The 24,047-nt window shown below is 43.2% G+C and overlaps 1 protein-coding gene across 3 annotated transcripts in view; it reads right to left on the minus strand.

The window, feature by feature from the left end:
• Nucleotides 1-8,723: 8,723 nt before the first annotated feature.
• The window catches only part of SUSD4 (sushi domain containing 4), a 75,116-nt gene continuing 59,792 nt past the window's right edge, over nt 8,724-24,047 (minus strand). For 2 of the 3 annotated variants that reach the window (XM_054821951.1, XM_054821953.1), the window contains 4 exons: nt 14,105-14,296; nt 13,487-13,631; nt 11,421-11,803; nt 8,725-10,219 (listed from right to left, as the gene is read on the minus strand). In XM_054821951.1, coding sequence (XP_054677926.1) covers nt 10,191-10,219; nt 11,421-11,803; nt 13,487-13,631; nt 14,105-14,296 — 749 coding nt within the window. In that variant the 3' untranslated portion in view covers nt 8,725-10,190. Of the gene's footprint in view, nt 10,220-11,420; nt 11,804-13,486; nt 13,632-14,104; nt 14,297-24,047 lie in introns of all 3 variants that reach the window. The other variant, XM_054821952.1, reaches the window with a different exon arrangement.

Genomic DNA, 24,047 nt, shown 5'->3' on the forward strand with positions numbered 1-24,047 from the left:
CAGAATAATAACCCAAATTCTCAAAACTCGATGATATTTTCACCAAGAATCAGGAGGCAGTAACCGTCTACCAGCGAGTTGCCAGGCTGGCTGGCAGCCCCTCTGCTGCTGCTGCCTCTGGCACCCACCCCCGGGGCGGGAGAGCCCCAGAGCGGTGCAGCCAGCGGGACCTGCCCGTCACGGAGCCGTGCCGGAGGCCGTGCTTCCCAGCGGCACCCTGCCACTGCAGCCCGCTCCGGAGAGGTGACCTGCCACTTGGCCTCCTGCCCCACAGCAGGTAATCACATCGACTGGGGTCTCACCTGCCGGCACAAAAATACAGGTGTGCTGCACATCACTGGGGTGCCCGGTTTAGTGAAGCTCCGACCTGTGCCGCTTGCGCTCCTGCTTTTACGCTGACAGCCAGGAGTAACCAGAGAAAGCGGTCGGAGCGGGAGGTGGCTCAGCAGACGTCGCATCGCTTCTGGCTTCATCCACACCTGGGAGTCCAACCTTTACGACATGAAATGTCTTTCACTTTTGTATGGCCTCTTCCTGTATTTTTCCTACCTGTTTTGACATGACAGCAGTTTCTGCTCATTTTATGCTATCAACACAAGCCCTGAAACACTGCTCTTATTTACACCTGTTCCTGCCATAGAAAGTGCTGCCTAAGGACAAGAGAGATGCTGCAGAGGGTAAGCTTCTCTGACTCACTGCCTGTGAAGCAACCATCACCTCACAAATCATGTTTGCCTGAAAATAGCACGCTTGCCATTTTCAGTAACCCCACAGTCTGCTGACATTTTTCGTTTACTTTATACATTTGAGAGAATTTTGTGTCTAGGCACCTTTGCTACTGCTTTTCCCGGCCGATGTGCCAGTATTTGCATTGATGGAGCTGTGTGGGTCAAGACCCGGTAGAGATGGGCTACAATACCATAAGCGTGTGTCTCTTTTGCACTAGTGTATATGGTGCAAATCAATAAACAGTTTTCAGCAGTGAACAGCTGGTGTTTTTAAGACAGCAGAATCAATTCTCCATGACCATGCCAAAGGGGTAAAGCAGTTGCTCAACTAGAGCATTTGCCAGTTATCACAAATTCATGTTTTTAAATTTTTTTGCATTTCCTACATTCTTAGAGTGATATAGAAACAGTTGTGTTTGGCATCTGCACATGCGAGTCCATCTACATTTGGAATTTAAAATCTATCGCAATCTGCTTGGCATCAGTTTCACTGCAAGCTTTCAGCATATATTCATTGCTCTCCACAGTCATTCTTCATTTCTTTCTCTGCAGTCCCGCTAATTAAAGCCTTAGCTCATTTTCCTTTTGAGGTCCAAACTCTCTTCACTCTGTAAAAGAGAAAAATATTAATCAAATGTCAAAGGTCTTCAAACTGTTGTATCTGTGTTGCGGCCTGCGATGATTACACAGGACTCTCGCTGACCAGCAGCCTGGGGTGTATGCCTTTCTCACTCAGTAAACAGATCTTTTCCACAGAGCTTAAATATGTAATTACATGGCACAGGCTGTTTCTTTCTGCAAAAGCACTTGTGAACACATCTTGCATTAAGCTTTGAGATTTCAATGCAATCATGGGCTAATAGTTTTCTGGTTTACATGCTGGTTTTTCCTTTCAGGGTCCTAATTCTGAACATGAGATTTGGCTGCCGTGTTGTGAACTTCCTACTCTTCAAGCACATGACTAATCCGAACAGAAAAATGAACGCACAGGGACAACACAACACCGAGGCTACTCCTAAGCTTAATTTTTTTGTCTAAGGTTTTAAAATTTTTTTTAGTTTCCAATGGCACTCGCTTTGGAGCCGGTGCAAGTTGAAAATAATTCACTACCTCATACAGCCGGGTTTGAAGAACATGGTGATACAATGACCTGATAGTGCTGTACACTGCTGATGCAAAAGCCTAAGAGGACAAACCAAGGAAATTAAATTGCAAAGCACTGCTGCAGGGGGAGGCCCATTCTGCCACGGACTGCAAATACACCGGGTTGCAGTGGGGCTGCAGTGCCCAGCATACCTGGGCGAGCAGGAGCAGCAGCGTGGGCAGCAAAAGATGACAATGGGGGAGCAGAGTGCTGCTCTCTCCCCATTGCATGCAAAGGCATCTGCCTCCCGGTTCTCGTGTCCTCTACAGATGTGGCTACAGGATGTGCCGATGTTGTGTGCTGCAAGCATGGGTGCTGTCGGAGACCCAAGCCCACTGTCATTTCTTGCTGATTATTTGGGAAGAAAGTCCCTTTTCTACTTACTGTGTGTTTGGTCTTGGACCGCAGAAGTAAAGTGCATGGGGTTCAGCCTTCTTTTGGGCTAATTAAATTATCATTTAATTTCTTGAGAAAGGATACCCATTACCTTTCCTTCTGAAGAAACCCAAAATCTAAATTTATCTTGGGTGTGGTTTTTTCTAATATAAATTATTTATAGTTTTAAAACTATGTAATGAAAAAAAAAAGCATTTAGAAGATGAGACAGAGTGGCAGGTTGTTGTTCTTGCCAGCGCTGCAAACGATCTGAGGCAACGCCCCTTGTGCTGGAAACCGACAGGCAGACCTGTGAGGATGAAATCGCATTTTAAAACTGAATTTGGAAGGCAGAAAATCCTCTCAAGAAAATCTGTCTGCGTTAACAGATGGAAGTAATTTCCTCCCTTGTTAGATATTCTAGAGCAGGCAGATATTTGATTTACATCTACGGTCTCCTAGTGACATAAAATATAGTTTGGTGACACAGTCTCAATGAAGAAACTGAAGGTCAGGGACCAACTAATCACTTTCTTGCTCATAATTTAATAGGAAGATATTTAGGCGTATTTAGGAAACCTAGGCACCCCAAAGACGAAGACAGCACCGTACTGGATTTAAAAAGTGTCTAAGAGGGGAACCGTCTTGCCTTCACTTGCTGGTCAGTGCCTAGAGCAGCCAAAGGCTATCGATGACCTGTTGCCCGGCCCTGGGTTGTGAAGGCTGAAATGAATGCAGAGTACCACAGCGCGCCCAGTCAGCCTCGATTCACTGCAGATAGTGCAATGCAAGTAAAATCAGAGCGCTGGGTAGAGTTTCCAGGGTCCAGTTTTCCTCTAAAGGAGTGTAATGCTAAACCCCACTTGGATTGGAACACAGGGCCTTTCTTCTGCTTCTGGGAATCGGGAGATGGGGACTCCCAGCTGCATGCTCAGAAAGAGCTCCCTGCTGAAAGGGGCTCAGTGGTCCCAGTTCCCATCCATTTCACTGGAAGCCGGGCATATATCCCAAACCTTCCATCTGTAACAGCTCCTAGATTCAAAATTTCAGGGAACAGGAGACTGCCAGTCCAGGGAAAACTGACCGGAGAGGCATCATTACCTTTAATGATGCTTCTTCCTGGCAATTCTTCTCCCACTTTTTCCATAAAACAGAGAGAACATTATCATCTAAGTCTTGTCATAGATACGTCTATCTCCAGTAAGATGTATTTGTGACAGAGCAGCTCAGCACCATAAGCCTAATTGAAATGCTGGACTCTTTACAGCTGCCATGATGTCCCTTTTAATGCTGGGCTTCAGCACTTCTGCAGCTGTATCTAAGCCGCACGCTGCTGCAACGTGAGTGAATACATCAGTGAACCTAGTAAGTCACTGTGGCACTTCTCCTCCCACGTGGTTGCCCAAAACCCAATGGAAAACCAAGCAGTTGGTGTACAAGCAGCCAGCCGACTTTGCCAGTTGGACTAACCCTCAATTTTGCTGCAGTACTTCAGTAAAAGCCAATTATACCCAACACCAGTAACGTCTGTATCAGTGATAGACTGCAGACATTTATAGTCTTCATCAATGAACAGGCTAAGCTAAGCTAAATTGTTCTGCTAAACTTTTTAGTAAGTAATTAACCCTGAATTATCAACAACAGGCAGCTATGATAATGGTTATGAAGGAAATAACAACCGGTTGCACAGTTATTAACACGAGAGCACTGAGCAAGGCGGATGAACAGCGCGCGCCGCCATGGAATTAATAGAAGGGCCCACGGTGGCAAGCGCGATCTCCCGCAGGGTGGTACAGTTCCGGGGGCTGGGATAGCTGCTGAAAGGCGCTTGCTTTGGCAAAAGCAGCATGTACTCAGCAGTAGATGGATGGAAGTCAGAAGCGGGTGGTAATAAGGAGCGTTAAAAATAAATCTAGCCTAATTAGGTTAGCAAAAAAAAAAAAGATGTGAACCTGACAGCTCAGCAACTGGCAACTGTTTAGTTCGAGCAGTTACCCTGGGGACAAGAAATTTATACTGGAGCACCAGGAAGCGGACAGATGAATGACCTGCTGTGCATCCTGTGCTCCCTAACTGGACCGTATCAGCACCCATTTTCTGAAGGTGTGAGCTCACCAGTTTTAGAAAGGAGGGTCTCTTTAAAATGTCTTACCTTGAAACAGCCTAAAATATTAGATAATTCTTAAAAAATCTTAGTTACTGTGTTTGTATGGGAGCATTCATGTGCACCTGTGAATTCTGGGCCGATGAAAGATGGCGAGGTGACATGCTCGGGACCGAGGCAGGCAGATACATCATGCACGTAGCAGCGTGGGCTCCTCTCAGCGTTTCTCTCTAACCATTTCCACGGACCATTTGTCAGCAGAGTGAGGAGCTCCATGTCCCTTCTTGTCCTCTGCTGAGAATGTAAATGGAGCAGGCAAATAGGAGCAACCTCTTATGAGGGAGCGGATGTATCCTGCTGGGCACTGCACTGCAATTAAGCAACTTGTTTCACTTCCCAGCATGACTGAGATAGCAGGATGAAACTGGAACAACAGTATTAGTTACAAAAAAAAAAAAAAAAAAAAGAGTAGAAGGATGAGGAGAGGGAAAACAGAAAGCAAACACAGTAAATTTGAGAAAGCGGATTCAAACCAAAACCAAGGCCCTTACTGCAAGCAGAACCAGTTTGATCACTGAAATGCAGAGGTGATGGAAAAGAGCTGCAGGACCCCCAAGCCAGGAAGCTTGTCTTCCTTCCCTGCCTCTTCACTTTTTTTTTGAACCAGTTGTATTAAGTAAACAGCTCCCTCTGTTCTTACTGGAGAACACGGGGAACTTATCCATGTACCCCCTGGACTTTATTAAAATTTAAGTGGCTTTTCTTCCTTCTCCAAGTTTCTGTTTAATATATTTTATCAGGTGAATCCAGTTTTTCCGAGTTACAAAACGTTCCCAGGCAGCAGCTCCCCTGCCCAGCAAGACAGCCCCTTTGCCTGGCTGAGGAAAGCTGCCTCAAGGATCCATCCCAGTCAGCCTGAGCCGTCCAGTTTCTGTATGTGAATTATTAAAAGTCTGCTCTGATGCCTGGACAGCAAATAATTTAATCTCAAACTAATGCTCTTTCTGTTATTGTTACATAATGTACCTTAATGTCCTGGAAGAATGGGCTGGAAGAATGGGCTGTATGCTACTATATAATGGTAGTGACAAGAGAAATCTGTAATGCATGAAAGAAGTTATATACATTATTCTGGGGGAGAAGGATTTGTCTGTCTATTCTGGCTGCACACCCTGGCCTGGGAGAGCGATAGGCAAAGCAGGGCCTGTCTGCCCTCTGCCGTAGTGCAATTCCTTTGGGAACTGTGTTGAAGGGACTGGACATCCCCTTGACAATGGAAGATGCTCCCGGGTTTGGGGCAGAGGTTTACTTGCTTTCTGGTTCTTCCTGCCCCCGAGTCCTCCCTGAGAATCCATGGGAGCCCAAGAACAGGAGCTTGAGATGCGTTTCTCTCATCTGTGCTACTCCTCTGACAGCGGATGTGGTAAGCTTTGCTACCATCTGCAGCACAGCGCAGAGGAACAAACAGCTTTTGGGGCATAGGAAGCAAGTTTTGCATAAACACGACAACGGTCTCTGCGCTCCACTGCCTGAGCTGCTGTTTTTCCTTGAACTCAATAGGTGTCTTCAGATAATTGCGGAGAGAGGATTTACTTCACCTAATGCGCAGGGGAGTATTAGAAGGACTGCATTCATTTCACTGCCTAAGATAGACACGAAGACCAGAAAATCCCAAATTTGGATTTGTCACAGAGCAAAATTCTGAAATCAATGTCACTTTAATGCAACAGGGTTTAATTCACAGGATTTTACTGGAGTTCAGCCCACACTACACAAAAAACTTCTGTTGGTGGAACAGGGAGTATTTCTGGCTGTGATTTTCACAACTGACCAGTTTGCCCAGTACCACTCAGTTTGGAATTAGACTATATGGGGAAAACTGTGCATCAGCCAAGTTTAGTTCTCACAAGCTGGGAATCACATAGAAACAGAACGAGAAGAGGCCCCAAGAGCTCACGTAGTGCATCTGGCCCCAGTGTTTTCCTCGCCCCTATTTATTTTAAATGGTCTTAAAAATCTGTCATAATACAGTTTTTTGATAGCTTCCTCAGATCATCTCCTCCTGCTTGTGACCATCCCTATGGCTAGAAGATTCTTCCTACTGTCTAACCTATTTCTCTCATGCTGCAATTAAACGTATTCTTCTTGTCCTACTTACATGGATAATTCCCTTCTTCTTTGCAAAATATGCTTCTTACAGAAAACCAAATTTCTGTGTCCCCTCTGGTCTTCTTTTGTTCACACTGAACACTACATGATCTCTAACGTGACCTGTGAGAACAAGCTCTTCCAAACTTCTAATAATTCTTGATTCTCTCTGCTTGGCTTCCCTCCAGCTACTTCACATTTCCCTTCAAGAAGAAAAAATTTGCTCGACATTTGACACACTGCTCTGGCTGAGGCCTTACTACTGCTGAGTGGAGCTAAAGGATTGCTTCATGCATTCGATAAGTTATAGTTCTGTGTAAACATCCCCGTATTGACATTTAACATTTTCACAACAGCCAGGTCCTGTTGACTCATGCTTAGATTGTGGTTCGCTCCCTGCAGAGCCACTGTGAGACCTTGGATCCCACCCTTCTCCCAGCACTCTGCAGGTCAAGCCCTTGTTCATAAGTCAGTGTTGAAGGCTGACACATTGCTCATTTCTTCTTTTTCATTTTTAGAAATATTGGCAGGCTGAAGGCAGTTCTTGTTTTTCTTTCCTGGAGCTCTCGGTACGTACCCTTTCCTCCCTCTGCCGAAGGCACATGGCTTGTCCGTCTTCACTAACACGCTGCTTCTCCCCTCACCAACAAGGGTTTTCCTGGGTTTGTTTTTGTTCACATCCAGTTAGCTCGAGCGAAAACAGCTTATGATCTGCATAAGACGTGCTCATCCTCCCATCTGGTTTCATTTGCACGGCAAACATACTGTCATGATCTTACCAGCTCCCCAGTCTCTAATGGCCCTAAGAGCATCCACCCTCCTGAAGGTTTGGCCGCTGGGGCTCAGGGCTTCAGGTGACCTGAGGTCTCAGGCTAGGGAGCCGCGGGGGTCTCCAGGCTGGGGGGGGCACCTGGGGGCAGCCCTCAGCCCAGGGCATCAGCTTGTGGGTCGGGGCATGCGTGCAGATCGGGGGGGCAGGCAGACCTCTCATGAGAATTCAAGCCCCATGTGGAAAAAAACCCCAAACAGCAGAAAGTCCTCTCTTTTCCCTCAAATATTCAAGCATGCAAAACACCCAAACTCAACCACACAAGTAATCCCTTCAAAACACCCTTTCAGGAAGTCTTGTACATCATAAACAAAAAATAGTAAAAACCTCTCTTTTACCTTTGCAAGTTACATTTAGTACGGTGTTATCAAAGGTCTATCAAGCAATATTAATACATCAATGTTTTATAGTGTATAGGCAGTTCTGCACTTTTTAAAATAAAAATGGTCTGATAAGCCATAAATTTACATTTCTTAAGTTACCCTGTCTGGCTCCCTTAACCAAATGACTGCAATACAATACATGCAGCAGTGTAAATCTGTAAAACCACAGAGCTCCAAATATTAATCAGAAGCTTTCATAACAGAAATTAATAAATGGAAGTCCAGAAATTTAATAAGGAACAAAATTTCACAAGCTGCTAAAAGACCAGCAAAGACAGATTTCATAACATTTTATAAGGCATCTAAAGTAAATTCAATACTTTTCAATGACATTATGAAACAAAAATCACTTACCTGACTGTAGGCTTGAGACGTGCTTCAATTCAAGGTTGGTATTACAGAACTCTTGCCTTGTTTGCTGGGGCGACAACCCTGAACTTCAGTTGGTAGTGCAAATGCCTCTGGAAAGCGTGGGACCTAAAAAGGAAGGGGTAGCAAAGAAAGTACTAATACCCGATAGATATGGCTCTGGGATAAAGCTGAAGATAGGATTGCAATTGGGAGAATTTCAGCAGGGAAAAAAAAAAGCACATCTTATGTAAGCAAGCATGGAGGATAATGTGGACTCTGTCTTATATTTCAATACCAATCACTATGTTCTCATCAGTGACACTGTAGAATAATTGAGATTATTGTAATAATTGCCTCTCCATTACACAGTTTTCTGTCTCCATTTGCTTCTTGCTGTCATATACAGTTGCTGACAGGATGCTAATAAACACTTTCTTGAATGTTTGCAGCACATCTATCATTCTACTAGCCTGACTGGGGCCACTACATGCTACCACAACACAAATAAATAATTAAACAGTCATGAAAAAATAGAGCAACTTGTAGTGATCCTCTATTTAGAACAATAGAGATATTATCGGTTTACTTTGTACATAAAATCTAAGTCAATCTCATTTTTTCCTTTGGTTTGGATTAGCCCACATGATGGCAATCTTTATCATCATTAACATACGGCGAGTTCTTCCTTCAAACACTGCCAGTTTAACATATGTTTCGTTTGCGCAACACCAAAAATAAGATGAGAAAATCTTGGCTTTCAATAAGTAGATGAAAGAGCCAGGAATTTTCCTGACAAATAAGGAAAAGCACGTAACGCCGCAAAGGTGAACCGTTCGTAGAGGCTTTAGCACAGTGCTGTGGCGCAGCGAGCAGAGGAAAGAAAAGCCTCCACAGAAGCCGTGCAGCATCTACAGAAGCCATGCCACTGCTGCGCCCATCGCACGTGCTCTGCTTCACCAAACCCACTCTCCCCAGTTGGAGCTGGATAATGAATATAAAGCCGCAAATGCCACAGAGCAGGCGTTCTGCTGCCATCTCAGCCTTCAGGAGGGAGCTGGTGAAAGAAGTGTGGAAGGGAAAAAAAGGCCAGTCAGATAAGTCAAAAGAACTGAAACTGAACTTTATTATTTTTTTAAAAAGTATTCTACAATAATGGCTCAGAATACTACCACAACGTACAGGGACAAGGCAGTGCTCTGGGCTATGACTGTAGATTGCTCTAGTATATATATATTTGTAAGAGCTTAAGAAAGGTTGAAGCAGGGCAGTTCAACATTTCTTAAGCACGTATTTCATAATTTTAACATTTCCTAGATCTGTCATATTACAGCAGGATTTATCAAATGCAATGTAGTCACAGAAGTCTTGCATAAATACAAATATCGATACTTTACCTTGAATATTGTATATGATATAAATTCTGCCTTACCTTTAAAAAAATCTCCAGATCATTATGTGACCTGGGAGTCTTTCCTTTTCTTTCTCTTTAAGAGTTTTTAAATATATATATATATTTATATATATTTGCTATCATACATCAAAGTATATATGAATCCCATCATTTCTGTTATATTTTCTGCAGACATGGTCTGAAACAAAATCGCCACCAACTAAATCAAAAGCTTCCTGGTTAGCATAGGAAAGCCAAAGAGGATCTTTCCTCTTCTGTTGTGTTTCAGTACTAGTATTTTTTTAAACTTGTAAGGATTCTTCATAAACTAGAGGTCCATAGATCATTTAAAGCAGTCTTTATAAGCAAATTTACATACTTTGACATGCTTTTGTGAGGCAGTTAGTATCAAAATCCAATAGTATTTCTTACAGAACCATATGACTTTCTGCGATGCAGATATACATTTCATTTCTAAAAAGCCACAGTTCTTTTTCTACATCTGCTCTCATCAAATCCCCAGGATTCATTCATAAAACTGCTGCTATTCCAAACGCTGATGCTGTTATCCCTGCTGTGGATTAAGATGTACACCCAATCTGGTGACACCATTGCGTGGAAGATTGATAAGTAGGAAAATACCCTCCCCAAATCCACAGATAGTCTTTTCTATCTCTAAATCCTCATGATTCACGTTGCCCCACAGTGCAATGCAACGAAGACACGTCTCTGTGCAGGCTAAGGATCTTCTTCCATCAAAGGAATCTCTAAGGGAAAAAAAGAAATAGCATTGATTGCCGATTGTAACTTCCCTTTATACTTTTGCAGAGTATTAATATTAGCAATTCTACGAAAACAGAAACGGACATTGCAAAAATGACATACGGTATCGCCAATTCTAGACCCACTTACGCTCTAACACCTATATGAAAATTAACCTAATAGAACTACCCAGATTTTCTAAAACAAGCTAGGCCCACAAAAACCTAAATGCAAACATTGTTTCTACTACATTAATCACCGAAACAGCATTCAAAGTAGGCAGGGACTTTTACTGGCATTATTATAACTTCTCCCTCCTCCTTCTAGCTGTCCTCTTCCCATTGCGATACTATTAAACATTAGCCCCAAACCTATGAAGCAGGAAGACTTCCTCCACCCAGACCTTCACCTGCAATGGATTTTGGACACTGGGCTTCAGCTCTTTGCCTAGTGACTCTCGGTGACTGTGGGGAGCAGGATCAGAGCCACTCCTTCTAAATATCTCCAAGGAAAGCTATCTAGTTTCCTTAGCACGCTGAGCAGCACACCATGCAGCTCCATTAGAACTCAATGAAATGATATCAATGCATGCTCATGTTTGATTTAAATGCAGACAATAATATATGGCAGTCTCCCTTCTCATACATCGTCCTGTGGGTACGTTCTCCTTATGCTGTGACGCCGCTGTCCGTGGCTTAATGCGTACGTGCCTCAGACTGAACAGCTTGCTGTACGCACAGACACGATGGGTTTGTTAATAAAGGCTGCTAATTTTGGCAGAGTATGAAACCATGATTTGCTTTCCACTTAAAGCAGAAAATCCTGCTCTCTGCAGTGAAAGCCATAGCATGTGAGGGAGTTGTGAGCACGGGAGCTGAGGAGCAGCTGAACAGAGCAACACAGGCAGGATGATGGTTGGCTTTGGTGCTGTACACAGGTGCCTGCTGACATCCCTGCTGACGCTGCTGTTGTGGGGTCTGGACAGGAACCTTCACATCCCTCGCACCACAGCTAGCACGGACGTAGCACAGACACGAAGCTCTATGACCATGGAGTAGCGTGGTTTAAAAAATGTCCAAATTAAGATGTGAACAAAACCATGGATAAAGTACGAGCAAGTCAGCTGGGTTTATTCCTGCTCTGATGATACAAACAAATGATGGCTCCTGTGTACGGACTCACCTATTGCACCTATGCAAGACTCACCGTCTGCAATATCGATCCGCGGACTCGTGGACGCAGCCTCCTCAGCAGTGCTATGGGATACGTCAGTTCGATCTGAACCGGGAAGCGCTGCCGCTTGGCACGCCGGGGATGGGTACAAGCTTTGGAGCAGTTCAGAAGAGCCCGACCTACTGTCACAGGTCTCAAATTCGCTAGGCAGCGTGTCTGTAATCCTGGGGCCAGGGTAAGCAGGAGGATTCTGATCTTCTGTCTGCAAAATATGCCCCTGGTCTGTGGTAGCTGAATATCCGGGTGCCAGAGCATTCAAGCCGCTGCTTACAGCTTCATCGTAGGAAGGCAGCATGACAGGAACGCCATCCACCACCACAAAGTCAGGGTCACCCATGGAGCCCTCCTGGTTGCCTCTATGTCAAACACAGACGAGTTATCACAGAGAGCAGGAGCACGTCAGAAGCACCTCGGAGCATCCGCTGAACTTAAGTAAACACAGCACTTTTCTAATCATGCAAAATGAAGCTACAGGGTCATTAACATTCAGAGAAATGTTTGCTTCACGGGTTTGCAAAACTCTGCTCAGGCTGACAGGTGGAATCTGTTACAATCGGAAAAATGAAACTGGTAATGTGAAGCATGGTTTTGAGAAGGGAAGGAAAACAGGTGCTTGGAAGAGATAAGGAGCACCATTTGCTGGGCCGTGCACAGTAGGTATCATGGATATAAGATCACAGATGTAGTTCACCAGTCAAAAGTGTCTGAACCCCTGCAAAAACGCGTGCTAGAGCGCAAAAGTGTTTACAGCCCATGTAAACAGGCACTGAGATGAATACTACTGGATGACAGGGCGTTGGTGGCCAGATTTGTGGCCTCCTTCACATCTTACTTTCAAAGGACAAAGGCTTCCTTAACCAGTACTAGGCTGGTTTCTTTTTTAAGCAAAACATTTCTATTAATTGGGAAGGTCTGTTAAACCCAAAGTATCTGTTTAGTAGCCAATTAAATCACAGTAGAGTCCTAGCAGGAGGGAATCGATCCCAGGTACCTTTAGGTCATGAAAACATCTGAAAAGGAGAGGACAGAAAGCCATTGCAATAAGCTACACAAGTATGGGCTATAAAGCTCTCGGTAGTGCAACCCATTACCCTGAAGATCTTCCTAGTTATATATGTATATGTATACTACTCCCCATATACTGTTTATGGATGTATATTTACACATTACTTATATAATCTCTATATTTTTATGTACACATTTCTTTAACATTAAGACCATCGAGTCCTTTCTGCTGCACGTATTTACTGACATACAGCTTTTTCATCTCTGTTTTCTGCACATGGTAGAATAAAGACAGGAGAAAAAGCGAGCGCAGGAGAGAAGGAGTCGCACAGTGAAGGTCAATAGCAAACTGAGCAGACTGAAAACTAGAAGCAAGTCTAAACCCAGATACAGTACTAGCTTTGCCTAAAACTCCGCATGCCTGCCTTTGTTTTTCCAGTTGTAAGACAATAATAATAATAATAACAATACCCACCTACCTGTCTCATGAGGAGTGCTGTGAGAATCAATGACAAATGCTCATAGCTGCACAGTATTTTACGGAACTAAAGGACGATGTAGGAGATGTTTATGAATCATGATGAAAATAATACTCATGAAGGGAAAGCAAACTTATAATATAAATTTGTCCGTTGAGAAAATCTTTCTTAAAACTTACATTACTAAGTCTACAGTAGTTAAAACATTAATTCCCCCAGCACCTGAAAATGAGTATTTAAAAATATTGTCAGCTATTTTTACATGCAGAAGCAGCAATTCTCAGTAGTAGAGCTGTAATTACTCCCAAAGTGAATCTGGCAAACTTTGCCTTTTATCTGAGTTGCAGAAAGGGCTACTGTGGGTTTCCAGGGGTGCCCTTCCACACTGGTGGCTCAGAGACTTCTGCTCAGAGCAGAAGAAGAAGGTACCTGCAAGGCTCCTGAGCTGCTCTGTCTCCTCAGTAAGGAGTGCTGAATGTAAAAACTGAATCAAGGTCCTCAATCTTGGGAAAAAAAAAAAAAAAAAAAAGAAAGAAAAGAGAAAAGAGTACAAACCTTGGAAGGAAATGTGTCTTAAATTTGGTCTGGAACATCCTGGCTAAAATAACCAGTAGCAGTACTAATAAAACGCTGGTAGCAGTAAACGCCACTATTTTCCATGTAGTCAGGAGGGTCTCCTGTGTATTTGGCCAGGTTTGTTCTGTAACAGAAAGGCAATACAAGAGTTGCACTTGATTATTACCATTATTATTTTGTTTTAATGCTTCAACAACACTCAAAAGTGCCTGTTAGGACAAGACATCTTTTTTACGTATGTTGTAAATGCACATGTGAACCCAATACCGCATACCAAAAGCAATCTTAACATTAAGCTGCCACAGGGGCTGGAGCTCGCTTTTTCCCCTTGACTTTTTTTATGCATGCAATCATGACCTAACTTACATACATATAAAAATATCCAGATGATGTTAAAAAATACATTTTAAGAGCTAACGATTGAAATGGTTTAGGATTGTTCAGGATCTCGGAAATAAAAATATATTGTATTTAATAGCATCTTAAAATCAATGTTCATCACTTAACCACGAAACAGATGAAGGTCGCGAGGCATTACAGACCGACACATTTGCTCTAAAAAAGAGGGCAGAAGTAATGCCATCGCCGCTGCCTTACCTGTTTTGACACAGTATACTTGGTAGGAGGGGAACCACTCTCCGTACTGGCAGGTGATGTACTTGTAGTCGTTGGTGAGGGTGTAACCAGGATCACAGTAAAACTCCACCACCGTCCCGTGGTTGTAACGCTCGCAAGGCCGCGGGTGGCAGATGTAGTCTCCATGACTCACCATTGGAGGTAGTGGACAAACTTGGGCAAATAAACAAAGAGAAAAGGAGAAAGGCATTAATGCCAGCAACCTACCGCTGGGTAGCTTCAGTGTGTCAAAATACACAGGGCACGCTTCGGGCTCCCTTTCAGGGTCCCTCAAGTTTTGGGGTTTATCTCAGTGGTACCAGATTTCTGCTGCTGGGAGACCAGGTGCCCATCTGCACCCGGGGATGGATGCAGACACCTCCCGCAGGGCAACGTGCGTCGGGGTGGGTTGCTTTTGGCTCTCACCGACACCGGCAAGCTCTGCTGTCACCTGTTTGTTTAAAGGCCTGAGAGATGGGATCTGGGAAGCTTCCCTTCCTCTGGGAGGGTGAGAGGAACACAAAAGGGGACAGGTATGCCTATAAGATGGCTATATGGGGATGGAGGGGAACAGCCAAAAGAAGGAAAATCCCTCTCCTTATGAAGCATCTCAAATTCAGCTGTAACATCCTATTTTTTGTTTCATTAATATAATTAAATGGTCATATGCACTAATTAAATTCCTAAATACTCACTTTTAAAAATAAGTTTGCCATCAGCTGCGCTGCAAGAGAAGCACGGCACACAGTGTTGCTTAAGCAATTACAGTCTGTACCACTGCAATATTATTAAGTTGAGCTTAAATTCTACTGGTGTTATTTGTGTTTTGTTATCTCTGAGCAGACCTACTGATCCCACTGGTGGGATCGGTGGTGGAGCGAGAGCTTAAATATAACAGAGGCTGAGCCTAGCCTACGTTAATTAAGTGCAGCGGTTTACATAAGGTTATGTAAATAAGAGAGAATTGCAATATAAACATGCGGGACTTTTATTGTAGGCCCTGAAATGAAAAGCAACGTCCTCTCACATGGCTGGGCAGATGAACTCAATGGAGAGCCGAGGGAGCACTCTCTAGGAAACAGCAGTGAGTAAAGCAGCTCGCAAGCAGTATTTTTACAAGAGAGGAAACTTTTCCACTGAGTAAGTGTTAGTTGATTACTATTCTCTTAAGTGCTCCTAACACAGAGGGGGAAAAAAACCAACCCTACAAAGATGTAATGGTGTCTCAAATGGCTACATACTGACCCAAAAAGGGCTTAAATTACTGGATGGATTGTTTTATTTCCCTTCAGAGGCAGTAACTAACTGGCTCCGTGCCCCATCTACAGGCTGCTCCCTTCACTTCGTGCCTCCCTCATGCAGGCAAGACCTGCTGCATTGATTTAAATAATGAAAATGCCATCTCTCGGAAGAAGACTCTTCCCAGAAATTACAATTCAGCTGCTTCTCTCTGTGAATCTTGTTACATGAATAATGCATTTCATAAAAAAAAAAAAATACACAAGATATTAAATGAATCTTCAAGAGAGGCTGATTACAATATGCAGCAATGTCTATTCCCTATCCCCTGGAGACATGGTTTTGTTTGCATTTTCATGGGCAAGGCTTAATAATAACTTGAAATCAGAGCAAGTAATTCACATAAAAATTCACATCCTCTATATTTTGCATACTTTTCAAAGTCTCTGGGCCCACGAGAAAGAGGAATGCTTTACTGGGAAGTCAACTCATGATTGAAAACAATTTTCTTAAGACTAGGGCAAAGGTGTCAGACTGAAATAGTAGAAAAGCACCTTTTGTCCATATCAGGGATCATTCTTCATTTAAAAAGAAAATTATCAGTGAAAGCAATGATTCTGGCCTGCCATAAGGAAATTGGGTATATTTTTATTATCTACACTTAGAGCACAAGAACAAGCGAAGACAGCAATTGAAACTTTGCAACTGAGTTTTGCCAAGCTGCGACAGGCTGCAGGAGAAGTGTAGATGCTCAATACCTTTCTAGCAACGAGCAAAGTAGAGCACATCTTGTCACAGAGAGCAACCGCTCAGAAAAACAAATTTCTCCTCTCCAGCAAGGTACTGCTTTCCTGCTGCCTCATCCCTAACCTCTTCATGTCATCAAGGGCCAAAGCAGCCAGCTGAATAAAAAGAGCCTCAGAGCTGGTGTCCCAGCAATGTGGATCAGCTCAGGAATGACACAGAAAAACAATACACTGTGGGTACAACCCAGATACGGAGCTGTCAGTCTGTTTACAAATGGAAACGTATTTTAAAAAACCTGAAAACAAGAGCATCGCTCTTCACGTAGGGTACCGTCCCCAGGGCTAAGGATGGGTGTCATCCCTTCCTCTGACACCCTCGGTATTTCAAGGGAAACGCTCATGTATTGATGTTGCCTGGAAACTTCTGCAAAGGTTTCTTTAATGCGCCACAGAGTAGTAGTCATGAATTAGAGTCAGGTTTTAAGTGGTTGTTCCTGCCAACAGCTCCTGCATGAAACACTCTCACAAACAGCAGATGCAATGGGGCTTGTTTGAAAATGAGGGTGTTCGGCTCAAATGAAACAGCGCTTCGTTCTTACGTCAGCTGGACTGTCAGAGTCAGGGGTTTTCATTCGCTTGGGATATCCCTCACCACCTCCTGTGAATTTTATGTCCATCCAGTTTCAGGATCCCTCAATATGTGCACGGACAAACTGGCCCCCATCTGCAATCAGTAATGCTCTGGTTCAGAGCCTCTTTTTCCAAATCAAACTGAATGAGATACATCGCAAACAACCAAAACCAAACTGATTTTCAGCTCTTGGCAGTTAGTCGTACGCTCAGTCCCCTTCTCAACTTGCTCCATTGCCATCATCATCCTGGCCCAAGATCATTTAAAGTCAGTGGCAGGAGAGCCATGAAGTGGCCTTAGTTTTGATCATAGAAAAGCAAGGTGATAAAACTCTGGAGGGCTGATGAACGCTCTTGGCTCCTAAAGACAGAAGATTTTGACAGGGTCAGAAGATCTGACCCTTATTGCTGGTATTTACTTAGCATTATGCTGGATACCAGTGTATGATACTGGTTACACAGATTAAAGGAATGTGCCAGATGAAATATAGATGAAAACTCAGGTGGCAAACCTAAGCGCACTGATGTTTTCCAGGAAAGTTAAAATTCTCGCATTCCCAGTGATCAGTCTTAATTGTATTTGGAAATTACAGGCCATGGACTTCAGGCAAATGAATCAAACTCACAGAATAAAAATAACCACAAACTGATTAAAATAAAATTGTGTCTGACAAGTATATTTTCACTCTCAAAGCCGACAGCAGTATGAACCATAAATAATCACAGAGACAAGTGAATTCTACTTCAGGAAGTTCTCATAGCTCAAAAAAAAGCCCTAGGTGCTGTTCTTAAACGTGACACCAAATCTTTACTAGCAATAGCTTTCAGCATCTTAACTTTACAAGGCTTTTGAGACTTCAGTGCGCTAACTGCAACATCCACCATGGATAATCCAGTCGTATCTTCTGACGACCAACATTAAAAGACCACATGTGTATGTCCTTGACTTCGGAGCTTGTCAGAGGGACGCACATAATTCAGGCAGTGTCTGCTGGTGGTTCTGCAGCATGTCATCTGTGGTGGTTCTCCGTGTCAGCCTCTATAGAGCAATTGGCCACAGACTGTAAGGGGACTTACATGAACTTTACAGCTCAGCATTCTCAGCTGAAAAGCTGAATCGTTCATCAAAAAGAAAGAACAAGTGTGTTTTATGGCAAACAAATCCCTTCCGGGATGCTCGAGACGCCTGTTACTCAAGGAAGTTGAAGGGAGGAATTCCTCATTTGATTCGATGGACTTCCCCGCCTGCCCTTAGGAGCTGCTGGAGCTGAGGGCTCTCCTCTGAGATGAGCTATGGACTTTCTCTTCTGATTGATTTTAACGTAAGATTAGTGCTCTCAGGTAGAGCTTAAAACCTGGGGAGCTGAGCCTTGTGTTACAAACACTGTCAAATACTGGCTTGGAGCAGAGGACCTGTTTCAGGCTAATAGGAGAGCTTTTTATAACAAAAGACAACAGAGTATGTCCCACCTGCGGGTGTGCCTGCAGGCAGCCCCCCCTTTTTGTGAGCTGTCCTGAGGTGCCAAGACCCCAAGCCTGGCTTTCTGGGTTCCCTGCAAGAGACAGCACAGCGAAAGGCAAAGGCGGGTCTGCCCCCGGCGTGCCCCCTCCGTTGCAGCCTCCGCAGCATGATGGCCGCATCCCTTAGACCGGGGTCCCTGCCAGGGTGACGCCGGCTGCGGGCGCTTACTGCCCAGGCGCTGGAGGAATAAATGGGGTTCACCCAGTAATTTTTCCCACCCCTTACGGTCAAGAAGCTTTTTAAACACTGCCCAGAGGATGCTGCAGTAATTCTGCACTGTTGACACTGGAACTGTAGGAGGGAGGGAAGATTTTTTGGCATTAGCATATTCTCAATTAACATTGATGGCATGGAATAAAGAGGTCATGTCACTTTTTAAAAGCCACTGGTAGAGAGAAAACAGTGGAGTTACAGATACTTACAGTGCTCAAAACCTTCATTTTAGTCCACCAGTTGGTTTAGTTTTTGGTCAAAGTAGGCAGGAGGTAAATTATTCAGGTTTTGCCCAGCTTTTGTATGTGATCCAAAAAAAAAAAAAAGCAAAAATGACTTGAAATACAGGGCACTTACTTATAAAAAAGGGGTAGGAATAAGCAAGAAGCCTATTTTCCACCTTTGATTTTTTGCATAGTATGTTTTTCTCTAGCTACTAGTCTGCCTTTCTTGTAGGCCACCAGTTGCTTGGTTAGCTGGGGTAGCAGCAAAACCCAGGGTAAGGCGAGCCATTTTCTCTTTGACAGAGGGATGGACAGTGGACAGGGTTAGCAACATTTGCACCTAATCAAAAATAACACTTCTTCCAAACGCACTGTGAATGTCTGCTCACTATGCAAAGAGTGAGACAAGATTAAGATGAAACTTCATGATGAGAAAGATAAAAACCTGCCAGTTCCAATGTGTGGGGAAAACGCTGGTGTATCGTGCTAGACAGTAATCAGAGAGGTGGACATGCTGTCTGGTTTGTGCACAAACTAGAAGAGCTTCTCCTGACCCTCCCTTGTTGTTCTTGTACATATCAGGACACTAATTAACACGAGAAATTTGGACATCTGTCATCTGGCTACTGCATTCCAACCGCTGTTTAATTCGAGCCATGATATGGTGCATGGGACCACAGCAGGGTATGTCCCAGCAGGTCTGACTCTTCCCATCCAGGGTGGCCTGGTCCCCCCCTAAGGCTTTACTGGCTGGCTTCAGGATCCACTGTATGGATCCTTTTCCATATACTGCCTTCGTACAAATGCATGCTTGTGTACGTAGGATTTGAAAATTCAATTTTTTACAGGATCGTAGAAGATGAAGATTATGTTTCCTCCTTTTCCTGCTTCTTTATGAACACTGTGCTAATAAAACTTGGTTCCTTGGTTATTACAGTGTCATCACCCTTCAGACCTTCAGAATAAAAAACACACTCAACCAAGAAGCCTTTTTCTCATATACCTCAATTCTTGTCCAGTTCACCTGACAGCCCTTCTCATTTCCACAGGTATTACCCACACATGAATCACACTTGCACTGCACAGTACAGAGCCCTAATTTCAAGCTCCTCATCCTCTCACATACACGTAACAACACATAGCATGGTCAGTACGGAGGGGAATGTAATGCCTATATCCTATATTCGATTGATGGAACAACTGATGGTATTAGCATCTTTCACAAAGGAAAATGTTTCTTAATGGTTAAGAGTTTGTAAAAAACAACAAGCAAAAAGAAAATAAATCAGTGGTGGTCAAAACCAGGTAGCTGTTAGTTGTGGATTTTTAAACTCTAAAGACACTATACTGTTTAGAGAATTTACTGATTTTATTTGTTCACCAAAAAGATCTCAAAACAAAAACTGGTGGACAAAAATTGGTATTTCCAGTGCAATATCAAATAGGGAAACGCATGGAGGAAGGGGGCCAACAGGAAGAAGAGGAGGAAAAGGAAACTACTTCTGCACTTTAAAGGTTAAAAAAGGATTTTTCTATTTTATACTTAGATTTTAATTTATAGTAATGGAAAACCAAAAGTATTTTAATTCTAAAGTTGTGAAACAATTTCCACTAAATCGTCCAGTACTGTAAGCAGGATGGAAGAAAAACTGTTGGACTCAACCAGTCATATCCAGTTGAGAGCCTGAAGAAGAAATTAGGAGGTTTGTAAAAGGAAGGAAGTAGCAAACCCAGTTGTTTTAAAATAAGTCCTGTCAAATGATCTCAGTCTAGAGCAGCTGCTTAATGAGAATTTATTTCTAATGACACTCTAGAAATGTAGGCAGAACAGGAAGCTTTACTAGAATAACTTTTCATTTATCGTGAACATCAGCTCAGCAATATTCTAATGATATATTCCTGTAACAAATGCTGCCAGCACAGTGAAGGGAGAATTAGTGCATGTTATAGCTGTACTGGGACAAGGGAGAAAAACTTTGTGGCCACTGAATTTGTGCTTTGAAAGTGAAGACATGCTTTGAGGAACTTTTCTGATTACTCATTCCCAAAGCAAAACAGCAGCAGCACCAAGAGTAATACCAGAATAGAAATAATAGTGGAAAAAACTAAGTTAGCAATAATATATGAAGTAACTCCTATTAAGCCTGAAAGTAGACATGACTTGAAATAACAAAGATAAAAGATGCTTATTTTGAACTCTGAAGTTGCCAGCAAATTTACTGAAAGCCTACATCAAGATTTATTAAAAATATTGTTATCCTTAGCCAATAATTTCCAAATTCTTTTCAATCTTAACCTTTTTCAATTACTTAACCTTCACAATGCCACCCACGCATTTTCTTCTGAAAGGACACCTAACAGTTAAGCAACTTCTTCTAGACCATTCAGCAAGTCAATGATGAAGCAGCTTGGAACATGCCCTGGGTCTCCTGGCTCCAAGCTGCTTGTTCTACCCCTAGACACTCACCTCTGGGTAATTTTGTACCAGTTACAACAGCGAGGTAAGCCTTTCAGCATGCACACAGTGAGAAGCACTTTTCACATGCTACAGAGTGTGAAATGAATTGAATAATTAAGTTTTTAATGAAAAGCTGCTTCTCTGGTCTAGCTTTGACAAACACCATCTTGCTGAATATTGCTATCGCTGGCACCAGCTGTATGAGCCTAAATGAAACGGTATAGAACTAGTTTCAAGCCTATTTTAATAGTAGTTTCATATCAGATGATTCCTAAACGGAAGCAGAAGGTGATTTACAATCACTTATCGTACACAGAGCTTCCTTGTTACTGGAGTTACAAATTAGGGAGCCCGCTTTGCAGTTCCAGTCAGCTGAGCTCCTGCAGGAGCATCACGCCAAATACACGCTCGTCCTCAACAGTCCTGCCATTCCCGGCACAGCAACCTCTGAAACGTTGATCTTAATGCCAAAGTCTTTAGTTTCAAATGCATTTCACAACAGATACGGGATGAAACACACTCCAAGTGACCTTTCTCCTGTAAATTCTAAGTTAAAAAGCGCAATTTTAATTTAAACTACAAAAAATTGATGACGAGTTTGCAGCAATAGACAGTGAGGAGTTCTTTTAGCAAGAGGCCCATAATTATGTTTAAGGAAATATTTATACTCATTATTCACATGGGAGTGCTTGGAGCACTGTGGTCTCATTTACAGCAGATCGTTTTAGTTTTCTTCATCTCTTCTAGTTTTGTTTCTTCCTTTTCTCATGAGCAGCTGACTTTATGATCAGTAATGGTCTTTTGAGGACTTTGAGAAGCAGATGCTGGGGACTGCATAGACACCTAACAGGATGGAATCAGCGAGCTTCAAAATAAGTCAAGGTTTGGATATTTGACAGGCATCACAGGAGGACCCCAGACCTGAAAAGGTCAAAGTGCTTAGAAGTAGAATGGAGGTGGAGGAGGGAGAGAGAGCTGTTGGGAAGCTGGCTAAGACAACCAGACAGATAAAAGCACCTGACAGGGATGTCTGAAGAAGCCAGCGCTCACTGTGAGCTAGACATATCAATGTTTTTATGCTATTTTAACCCCTTTTTCTCCATAAGCAAGAATCCCTTGAACCTGTGTGGCGTCACCCACACCAGTCATCAGGGATGAGACTGGAATGCCAAATCCAGCTGGACTTGCCGGAACGGACGAGCTATATTCCAGGGCTTAGCTGAAGGCTGAGGAAATCAAACTATACCGCTTGAGAGAAGGAAAAGCACAAAGTCTCATTCCCAATGGAATGCTACTAGGAAAAAAAAATTGTGGAGGAAAACCAGCAGGTGCTATTAGCACCGCAATACCACAAACCTGCTTACAAGACTAGGGAGGCACGGAAGAGTATTGGTTTCTGTTATTTATGTTTAGTTATCAAGTGCCTGCCTACACTGAGCGGTGAAACTGCCGCCCTTTAAATATTGCTTTGTATTTCTGGAAGTGAACAAACCTACGCAGTGAGCAGACTTCCTAATGCAGAGAGTCTGTAGCGACAGTTTCCTCCATTTGTGGAAGACGTTCTGTGATTGCGCTGTGTAGCCAAATTGAATGTACGTTTCCATAACGCACAGAGATACTTGATTTCAAGGTAGACAATGTAGTGTGCCTTTCCTTTCCGAGGAGCCCTGCCAGATACAGTTAAAGATTAATATTATAAAACAGCCTTCGGGGAGAAATTTTGTCTGCTTTCCCCCACCTAATCCTCAGCATATTTAAAGCACCATGGATAAAATACTACATGCATCTGGCAGCTAATGTGGAACTTCAAGGCAGAAATTATGGCTCCATAAAAAAGTTGGGATGTCTGGCTGATTCGGGAAATGCTAAGGAGTTTCTGAAAGGTACCCAGGCGATAGAGCAGGTGTAAAACAATGATTTACTGTGACAGTCCTGTGCATCAAGCCGAAACAGAAGACATAAAAGAAACTGATTACAAGTTGTTGTTCTGTTGCTTTCTTGAAAAACTAGGGAGAGCGGAGAAGGCATCTATTTCAATCACAGCCAAGATCAAAGAAGATTTCTACGAAATGCAGAAAAGGAGCAGTCACTCAGAACAATAGTATTTATCTTCTTCAAACAATGTCTTCAACTTGGCGACTGTTCTCTAAACCTCCACCCCTTATAAAGAGAGCTGTAAAATGTCCACTTTTGTGTATCATCCTGTCTTGAAACGCGCTCTGGTTTTCTTTCTGTTTCACTTTGCAATACACTTGCCGGAGTTAAGAGATTGGATTAAGCAGTACGTCCACAGAAGAATATGACTTGTCTGCCTAGTATTTCATGTCACTGTGCTCTTTCTGGATTCAATTCTTTTCCACACCTCTTCAGCTGTGGGTAAAGGTGTACGGATGAATTCCAGCATTCTCCAACAGCACAAAAATCCAGATATTGCAAGTTGCCTATGAGCAGCTCCTTAAAGTGTACGACTGGCACACTCATACAGGGAGTTCTATCTGCGTTCTCAGGTGTAGACGAAGTAACCGTCTACAGTGCTGAAACAGGGAGAATTATTGAATGACTTCTTTAAAAGAGAATTATCCTTTTAAACTTCTTCATCACACTTGCTTTCTACGAGTTAATCACCCCCAGGGCAAAAGGCTATCAGCCTATTTCAACCTTTGGCCATCAGACTAAAGGTGTCCCCAACGTAAAGGTGTTGCCCAGGTGAAGGTGCTTACAAATATTGTCGGCTGCTGCTATTCGAGCATTTACTGCTGGCTGTCGTTCCTGAGTTGCAAGAAGTATTGCTCCAGGCAGTGAATATATTCTGAAACACCACTCTAGTGTGAGCTATCAAAAACAAGGCTATCAATGCGTCTTTGGTTAACGTTAGTTCAGTTAACTTGGATGA

Source organism: Grus americana, chromosome 3, assembly GCF_028858705.1.
Source record: "Grus americana isolate bGruAme1 chromosome 3, bGruAme1.mat, whole genome shotgun sequence".
Classification (NCBI taxonomy): domain Eukaryota; kingdom Metazoa; phylum Chordata; class Aves; order Gruiformes; family Gruidae; genus Grus; species Grus americana.